General features: G+C 39.5%; 1 protein-coding gene across 2 annotated transcripts in view; it reads left to right on the forward strand.

Annotated features, from left to right (window-relative positions):
* IQCJ (IQ motif containing J) overlaps positions 1-8,857 on the forward strand; it is a 190,041-nt gene extending 181,184 nt beyond the window's left edge. For both annotated transcript variants that reach the window (XM_054481227.2, XM_054481228.2), the window contains 2 exons: positions 5,089-5,224; positions 7,765-8,857. In XM_054481227.2, coding sequence (XP_054337202.1) covers positions 5,089-5,224; positions 7,765-7,953 — 325 coding nt within the window. In that variant the 3' untranslated portion in view covers positions 7,954-8,857. The remainder of the gene's footprint in view (positions 1-5,088; positions 5,225-7,764) is intronic.
* The last annotated feature ends 1,371 nt before the right edge of the window (positions 8,858-10,228 follow it).

Here is a 10,228-nt window from a genome sequence, read left to right on the forward strand (position 1 = left end):
ATGGGTATTTGAGAAGAGACCTGTGGAAAGAGCCAAGAGAGCATAGGCCCTGGTGCATAGGAAGCATCATCCATCAGTGTGGCAGTGAAGTCGAGAGCTACAAACCGGGTGGATGCTGGAGTGGAGGGGAAGCAGGCTGGAGAGAGAGGGCAGTTTCTGTGGGAAACCTGCCTGTTGCATGCAGTGGCCCTGTATTGACATTTGAGCAAGTTTGTATCAGGATACAGTGTTGGGATAGATAACAAATGATGAAAATATGATATATCTGTTAGGATAGTTTTAGCTAGCTGCACATAGAAAAATCAACGAACAGACTGAAATAAGTAGAGGTTCTACTTCTCTACTCACAGTCAGTATATGACAAGCCAAACTCACTGTCTCCATCCCGCTTCTCTATTTCTGCCTTTTGCTGAACCATAAGGAGGGAACAAATGTAATGGGGAGACAGGGATCTGCTGAGTGTTGGGAATGATGATCAGTTCCCATCTTGTTTCCTGAGACCGGCCAGGACTGTTTGGTTGTAAGTATCAGAAACTCAACTCAAACTAATTTATAGATGTAAAAAAGATTATATTGACTCACATAACAGAAACACCCATGGTCTAACGTGCTTTAAGCACACTGAAACCCGGGCGATTGGGCAAGGTTATCAGGCATCTGTCTTTCTTCTTCTATAAACTCTGCTCTTTCCATGATTCATTTTCCTGCGGGCTCTCACAACATTGCAACAAAGTGGCCACTGCCAGCTCTAGGCTTGCAGGTAGTTTCAGCTCTACTTGCTGAAACTTTAGATGAAAAAGAGGGCCTTTTTCTCAGTTGTCTCAATACAATCCCCAGAGCAGCCTTTAATAGACCTGGCTTGAACCATGTGTACATCTCCAAACTGAACCAACCACGGCCCTCTGGCTAGTCAGCCCGGGGGAATGGGCCACCCTCTACAGTGATAGGGTAGGGTCTGTTTCATCCAAAGCTCATGGGTAGAGAGTTGATGGATCCACAAAACCAATGAAAAGGAAAAATTAATATTGGGCATGCAAAATCTACCCATGTGATAATCATGGTGCCTCCCTCACAGCTCACTTGTGGTAAGGATTGAATGAGAGAATGAACACAAAAAAGAGTTCTATGTATATCAGCTATTGTTTCCAAGATACTCGGATTTGATGTATCCTCTCTGATGGTGTCCTCTTTTGTCCATCCCTAAATTCAGCCTACTTGAGCTATAATGTATTTTGAATTTTTTATAATTGTTTGGTAACATATAAGAAATAGTACTTTCTCATAAAAAATCAAGATTTCTGGCTGTTCTTGAAAAGTTGAAACCAATTATCAATTGCACCAAAGCAGGGTTGCCCACACTGCCCAGTCTGCGCCACACTGCACAGTCTGCCCCCAACCTGACCCCAGGTGGCTTCTGAGAGCCTCTTGCCATCTTTGTAGCCTCAGACTTACTGCTCTTCTCTGGGATCCTCCTGCTTCCTGCCTGGTGTCTTCACTTCTGTGCCTTTGCCCAAAGATCTTCTTCCTCTCCATCAATCTCAATCCCATCCATGCTTCAGGACTAATTAAAATGCTAGGACTCCCTCAAGCCTTCTCTAAGCACCCTCGCTCACTGAGAACCCTCTCCTCTCCTCTTCTAGATAAACATATGCATTGGCAACCAGGACTGCACAGGCTGTGAGTCCCCCAAGTGACTGTGAGTGCATGACAGAGCCAACTGCGCTGTAAAACAAACAGGGATATACAGAAAAAGGGCAGAGGCAGGCAGATTGTGCCACCCCTGCTATGAGAGAAGATACATAGGAATTGACCTAGCAAAAAAAATTGTTGAAAATGTATTTGTCATCTGTTTAGAAGTAAACCCTTACACTTTATTTATAATTCAAAATATAGGAACACACAACACGTGCTTTCTTACTTCAACAAGCCTTTAAAGAATTATAATGAATAGCATTGTCTAGTTTCAAAAAAAAATGTCAAGGTAGTATGTAATTTACTCTGTAGCCACAAAGGAGACTTGTGAGCAGGAATTATGGTAAATCTAGGAGAAGAAGGCTGAAAGTGATTCCTTATGATTGAGAGATGAGGTGCTTCTAAATTTTATTTTAGTTCCCTCTTACAGTAAAATAACATCTGGAGATGGTATTAAGACAGCTTAATATTGGAACAATTTAATCTTTGAAGGTCATGTTGTAGGAATGGCCAAGGGGAGTAAATAACATGTAAACACTTTTCTATGATACAGAGAATAACATAGCATAGCTCCATCATTAAAAAACAATGTAGCAATTTTGGGTAATAGCCTGGTGTGACATGCTGGCCCTGTCATTTTTTGACCCCAAATGCTAATTTAAAGACTCGTCCAGCTTATCATCTAGTCTTTAAAACTGTAATTATGAAGGACAAGTAGTAATGAGAAATATATATATCATATTATAGCATGTTTTAAAAATAATAAGATCATGTAATAAATTTTTTTCACATATGTGGATGACTATAAAATAAATATTACAAAATAAAACAGCTCCTGTATTAAAGTCAGTGGGTGCACAGATGTTTTAAATACATATTTTAAAAGTACTTAATATTGTCACCTTATAAATTAGAAAAGAAAAGGATATCCATTAACTAGGAAGAAAATTATATTGTCTTCTTAATATCTGACTTAAGGAGAACTGGTATGCCAATTTCCAAATTCCGTAAAACCAGGAGGGAGAAGAGGATGTTTTAAGTGCAAATTCCTTTGCAAACCTCTCATCTCAGTTTTGCCCAATGTTATTTGGTTCTTTAGAGGTGTCACACCGCCCTCTGGTGTTCAACAAGCTAAAATGTAGTATCTCCAATGGCCACTATATTTTGTTTTTGTATTTTCTGAATAATGAAGACGATTTAAAGGGAAAAAAGGACAGTGTAGAATACCTCAAAGTCCTATAAAGTTGTGGGTGTTCTATTGGTTGTCGACATTTTCTAATTTTTAACCTGCCTTTAAAATGTTACACATTCTGAGCTTTTGATGGGCAGGTTTAGAGACTTTAGGAACCTTCAAGCAGCAGAACTTGTTAGCTGGGCTCTGGGATACCCCAAGCAACTCAGAGGATGTGAACATCACTGACAGCTTCCTTAAGTTCACTCCTCCCTGATATAGTGGGTCCTGAAGAAGCAACAAGACCACCAAACTCAGGCAGGCAATCTTACAGGACTCCCTTTCCCATTCTGCTTAAAATCTTTAAGCCAAAGAAAAACAGAGAAATAAAAATGCACTTTGAGCAAGATTCCGTAATAAAACAGTGAGCAAATATAATTCAAATTTGTGCCAGATTCTGCTTTAGTGGGGATTGAAGTATGTATAATCTGAAGAGTCCTTTTAAAAAAAACTCTAAAAATATCTTATTTTTACAATTCTATACAAATCATGAAGAACCCCTCATCAGGATCTTGGAAGAGGCTCCTGGTCTTTAAGTAAGAACCCCTAAAGCTTAAGTTTCCTAGCTTCAGGGAATTGGCTACTGACCCAAAAGTATTGTTTTCACTACAGCTGATGGACTTTTCCTTGAGCATTATAATTCCCAGACCTTTAATAAATTAGGGAAAACATACAGATTCAATAATGTGGTCACTTTTCTTGTTATTTATATGCTGTGACCATTGAGAATTGATGATCTTTGAACTATTCCAGCCAAATGAGAATAAATAAGTTTTTTCAGAAATAGTTTTTTCAGAAATGACATAGGTTGTGTGTGAAAGAATTACAGAAGATCAGATGCTTCCAGGAGTTTAGAAGAGATAGTGATAGAATTAATACAGCTATCTTAAATTATTTTAAAAGGCTGAATCCTAACAAGTGGTCTGCATGAACTGTTAACTCCCAGAAGAGGTTAGACTGTGTTCAGTGACCCCCTATGAAAATCGAGATGTTAATCTCAAAGATCAGAAGCCAGTCTGATATGGTTTGGCTCTGTGTCCCTACCCAAATCTCACCTTGAATTGTAATGATCCCCACATGTCGAGGGTGTGACCAGATGTAGATAATTGAATCATGGGGCAATTTCCCCCATGCCGTTCTGTTGATAGTGAGCTCTCAGGAGGTCTGGTGGTTTTACAAGGGGTTCCCCTTTACTCAGCAGAGGTGCCTTCTGCCATCATTGTAAGTTTCCTGAGGCCTCCCCAGCTGTGCAGAACTGTGAGTCAATCAAACCTCTTTTCTTTATAAATTAGCCAGTCTCGGGTATTTCTTCATAGCAGCATGAAAATGGATTAATACACAGTCCATGGGGGAATCACTTAGCTTATATTAAGAAGAGTTTTCTGTTATCCTAAGCAGAAGATAATTTATTTTTTCTGATACTAATCACAGAAAATAACTTCCTTAGGTGAAACCTGAAATAGCTGCCTAATGACATTACATTAATTCTCTGAGTAGTATGTAACACTTTGTCCATTTCTTTATTTATAATCTTTGTCCATTTCCTATTCCCTTCCACAGTATATAAAACCCATGATGTGGTGCTCTCGCCCGCTTTGTGCCCCACAGCAGGGACACTGCATTTGGCCATGCAGACTGCGCTGCACATCACTGACACCTTCACCTTGCGGTCATGCAAAGGACAGCTCTGGAGCTGTGCATGGCAGAGTCCCTGTTCAGAGTCTGTGGCTGACCCTGGCACAGAATGGCCCCTCAAAAATCACACATTGAATGAATGCAGTAGTAGTCAGCCTATTTATTATTCTCATTTAAAATATAAGATGAAAAATTGAAAGAGTTTGGTGTCTCATAAATCAAAGTACATTTACTTGTGCAAACTAGTTTGTTTTGACTGATGAATTTTATTATTAAGTTGACTCTTTTAGGCCAGTTGAGCGCAGTCAAGTCTGTGAAAGTCAAACCAGTAAGGTAGGGAGACAGTCTCCATGGCTGGATTGAAGTTAAAGTTCAGGTCTCCTGATTCACTGCATCACATTCTGTGTGTTCTACTTCCCTTGTCACCAAAGCCAATTCCTTCAGACTCCTTGTGAGTTTCTGAGTCTGTGGGCCATGATCCAACAATAATCCTGTGTGTGCTGTTTTTTGTTTTGTTTTGTTTTTTTCAGCATTCAGCGAGCATGGCGAGAGTACCTGCAGCGGCAGGAGCACCTGGGGAAGAGGAGCCCATCCCCACCCTCCCTCTCCTCAGAGAAGCTGAGCAGCTCTGTCAGCATGAATACCTTCTCTGACAGCAGCACACCCGTGAGTGTCGTGTTTCTTTTTCTATGTCCCGACTTGACATTCAACTGAAAGCCTAGACTTTGGTTCTGAGAGAGAAATCTTGGGATGTGAGCAGGTGGTTTGTGACAGTGAAGATCTACGTAGCTTGTTTGCTACACAGGAACCCATGGTGAGAGTTTTGTCACCTCAAAATAAAGACACAATTCATAAGCACAAAGTGAACTTTATCAAGTCTGGAGAAAATAGATTGCGTTTATGTATTCTCATTTCTCTATTACGGAGGTGTCTTTTTTCCTTGTCTTTATAATAGCATATTTCTTTTAGTATGTGCTGTGTGTTTCTTTTATTGTGTGGTGCTAATATGATAGAATATAAGATTGGTTATAAGGAGTAGAAAGAGAACTTTTATCAGAAGAATTGAAAGTGCTCACACACTCAGGGGTTGCAACTTAAATGTCTCCAGGGGCCAGGTAAGTCACCCTCATGACTGAGGTGGCTGAGCTGTGCCCCTAGCTACATGGAGAACATAGACCTCACCCAAAGGGCAGTGCACTTGGCTCCTGACAATGTGTCACCATGTGGTGATACAGGCAGGCATGGCCAAATATGATTTTCTTTCTTCAGGAGATGTCAGAAATCTGTATTTTTTAAGTGTTAGCAGCCAGTAAGAAAATTTAAAAGGTAAAGCAAGCATGCTTACAGACCACAATTGACCTACAGGCCACCAGTTTAAGAAATCTGAGATAGAGAATTAAGGAATAAGGGAATCTGCTGGAAGTCTTTATTTTTAAAAAACACCAAAAGTGGGAAGAAATCAGTGATGAGGGATTTATGAACCAGGATTTTGTGGATTTAAGCATTGTGATGATTTGTAACCAGTCACTGAAATGCTGAAAAGTTAGAGAAATGAAGTAATTACACAAGTATATTACTTCCAAAAATTTTTCCTTTGCTTTTGGTTATCATGTTTATTCTGTGGTAAAAAGGTTTCCCAACACTCAACGCAATGTATTCTTTTTGGGATCAGGTAAAAGTTACTGTATTTGAAATGTTTTCAGATGGTTGCATTGCATATTCTCTAATAAATGGTTTTGCCTAGATATGGATTTAAAGAGAGAGAGTAAGTTGAATTTATAGCAATGCAAATAAAAGTAGCAGAAGATCCATTTTTAATTGACAGCAGAAATTGAACATTTAGTGAATCTTCACTTTTTAAAACAATTATTTAGAGGAATGACTTATCCTAACTGACCTCACTGTCACTAGAGGGCACTCGTGAACTACACTGGAAAATGCTAGGGCTTCTCGTTTGTATCTAACTCATGATTTGTGAGGTAAAAACTAAAGTGAGAATTGAGTGTTTAAGATGTCTTTGCTGTAAATGCCAATAGAAAGTGCAAATTAGATGACTTTGGGATTTTATTTGAATGATGGAAACTCAATATTAGAAATCACTTTGTGAGTTAAATGTTTGGATTTACTTTTTTGTACCTTCTCACAGCCCCAATTCACGACAATTCTCAATTGCTGCTGAATCCAGTGATATCTAAAAGTTTTAGTGTTGCTTTAGGGTGCTTAGACTTTTGGTTTTATTGGACTCCTATGAGAATATATGTTTGTTTTATATTTGTACTGCTGTACTGCTTCGATTCTAGAATAAGTGTTTTGTGCATAAATGCGTGTTCTTCCCTGTTCACGAGACATCAAGTTCATTTATATCTCTGCACAGCTTCACTAACAGTTCTACTTTATTTAATTTAGCTTAGCCTCCTGATTCCTTGTTGGTTTTTAGTAGAAGATATTTCCTCCCTCAAATGTTCCCAGCAATTTGTTCTCCCATAAGGTATATCAGACTGAATTGGGGGTGCATCCTGTAGCCCCACCATATCATCATCCTTTAGCTCTGTGCTCATGTGACAAGGATGACAGTATTCAGTGAATGGCAGTCTGGCTCACCGATGATTGCCTATAAAAAGTGAGAATCAATGCCTGTAATCCCAGCACTTTGGGAGGCTGAGGTGGGCAGATTGCTTGAGGTCAGGAGTTTGAGACCAGCCTAGCTAACATAGCGAAACCCTGTCTCTACCAAAAATACAAAAATTAGCTGGGTGTGGTGGCCTGCACCCATAATCCCAGCTACTTGGAAGACTGAGGCAGGAGAATGAACAGCTTGAAACCCAGGAGGCAGAGGTTGCAGTGAGCCGAGATCGCGCCACTGCACTCCGGCCTGGATGACAGAGGGAAACTCCGTCTCAAAAAAAAAAAAAGAGTTAGAATCAGAACAGATTTTCAAAAAGAATTAGCTGTCAGAAAGCAAGCAGGCCCTGCCCAGAATTCTAATAGAAGTTATTGATTATAACAATGACTTAAATATTGATAATGACAGTGATGTGACATTAAATGTAAAAAATAAAATATGAAAATATAACATGTTGGGATGCTTCCAAGTCTCTGGTTTGTCACTTAGGTAAAATATCCAAGTCATAATTTAAAAGAAAACTTTATGTGTAGTTGTTTGGAGTTTAGTGAGCTAAGCTTGTTTTATCTGCTGTGATCATCAGTTTGCCAGGGCCCCTTTTGGGAAGATTCATCCTTACATCTCTTGGGAGTTGCAGTCACCTGGGGACAAGTTGCCTGGTGGAAGGAAGGTGATTCTTCTCTACCTTGACCAGCCTGCCAGACCCACTGGGTTCATACATACTCTCAAGGAGCCCCAGATAGGAAGACTTGGTTTTCTCACCCTCCAGTGAATGGACCTCAAGTTTATGGAGGGAATAGGATGACCCCTGGCCTACACTGACTAAGCCTGTCATCAAGAAATGAGCTTCCTCTAACAACCATAAGTCCATTTGGAACTTCTGTGTTAAAAGCCTTCAGTGCAAGTCAAATGTTGTCAGTGAGCTGTGTCCCTGGGGAGTTCTTTAGGCCCTGCCTCTTGCTTGATCTTTTCCAGGTTGTTGAACCTCAGCCCTCTTTCTCTGGGTTTAATCTATAGCTGTTACTGCCTAGACAATTTTCTATCTTCTCATATCTGATCAGCTGCCTGTCTTGTCCCAAGTCCCTGCCTTCCTTCTACTAACCTCTAGCACAACCTTAATGGAGGCCAACATGCCCTTACCTAACTTCTGGACATTGCCAGCTGCTCTCCAGCCCCACTCCCATAACTGCAATTATTGCCTATCTCAACTCTCTACCCCAGGCATGTACTACACGGGAAATCAGCTCACTAATCTGGTTGAGTTCCTGTGTGGAGCTGATAATGATGCTTCTGCATGCTTCTGCTCTGATTGTTTTGGCTAAGCCTAGTGGTTAATATAGTTCTTAGAACATTTCTGCCTTAAAATATATAACAAAAGTAACGTTTAAGTATAAGTGCTCAAATTCATTATCTTAATAAAAGCTGAGCACTTGTTATGTGGCAGGCACTCTGCTATTATCTTGTTTAATCCTATCAGTGATCATACAAAGAAACGCACTACTATTATCACCATTTTACAGATAATTAAAATGAGACTTAAAGAGATAACTACCTTTTCTTGGGCCACCCATTGGGTTGGGGCTCCATATTTTATTCTTCCACTATATTACTTGAAAAGAAGGCTGCATTTAGACATGGTCAAGCAATCAGTTCATGCATTTCTAAGACTACTTCACACTTTGGTAGTTATAAGCAGTGAATGAAACAATATTTTTAAAACCCTCATTTGATTTTATAAATTGCTTCATTCAATGCTCCTTGATTAAAACCTCAAACCTCAGCTGTTCAATGCCAAATGAAAGAGCAACAGAAGGGAAGATAATATTAAGTTATGTTAGCAATTTGCATAATAAGTGCCCTTATACCACAATGTATCATGTGGTAACAGAAAAATTTGTTTTAGAAATAGGAATTTTGAATAGCAACTGTTAGGGAATGGAGCTTGTGGATATCAAAATGATTTTTAAAAAGAGTAATCTTTTCTCCTTAAAAAATATTAGTTATTGCACAAAGGACAACAGTAGGAAATGCCCTGTGTATTTTTTATTAATCAATTTCATATCATAAAATATTTAACACTTTTCGTTTCCAGCTCCCAGAGATCTGTAGCTTGTCTAATAGGATTATCACGGAAAGAAACCATAGCATGGTATTTTCTAAACTCCATTTTGATAACCTTTTCAGAAATTATTAGCATGATCTTATAAATAAGTCTGGAAAAATCTCTGGAATTATTTAGAGACATTCTCAATCTTTTTTGGCTTAGAATTATTTCCTCCTGCTTGGGTCTTGCTTTGTGGTCACGCCTCTCTCTCCCATTGGTTCCCATTATGATCTGGCCTATAGGGGGCACTGTGGCTCATGGAATGAGGCGCTGCCTGGGTAACAGGATGTGACTTAAAATAGCAGCTCTGCCACTATTTCTATGTGTCCAAGATATATCATTTGAGAGGACATTCTTCATCTGCAACTGGAAATAATAACCACCTCAGAAATGGATTGGGATTGCTGTGAAGGTTAAACGGCACTATGCGTGTAAACTACAGCACAGAACCTGGGACTCTAAAGGCTCTCACTAAATATTAGTTGATTTTGAATCTGCTCTTGAAAACATTCAGTGAGTTTATTCAAAATGCTGTGGAAAAATTGTGGAGAGCAGAGATGGAATTTTTAACTTGACACTGATTGAGGGGCACAGTACTTGTTTGTGATTCCCCAAGTGAATCCATGAGAATCAACTCATGTCCCAGAATGAATATGAATGTATATATTGGAACTATACATTACAAAGGTAATAAATTAAGCATTTATTTTAGTGTTGCTCTTACTAAAGATTGATTTTCCAGTTCTGAAGATGAACTGAGTCCTTTTGCATCTAAATGAGTAGACCTCTTCCGAGAGACCACCCCCACACTCAGAGTAAAAGCAAGCATAGATCGCTCTCCTTCCTTCCAAGACCTGATGAATAAGGAACAGGCAGATTCTTAGGACACTGGGGAAAGCAGAATTAAGTGCCATTCCTGCAGCTGCCCAACTTCTACCAGCAG

Source organism: Pongo pygmaeus, chromosome 2 (assembly GCF_028885625.2).
Source record: "Pongo pygmaeus isolate AG05252 chromosome 2, NHGRI_mPonPyg2-v2.0_pri, whole genome shotgun sequence".
In the NCBI taxonomy this organism is placed as follows: Eukaryota; Metazoa; Chordata; class Mammalia; order Primates; family Hominidae; genus Pongo; species Pongo pygmaeus.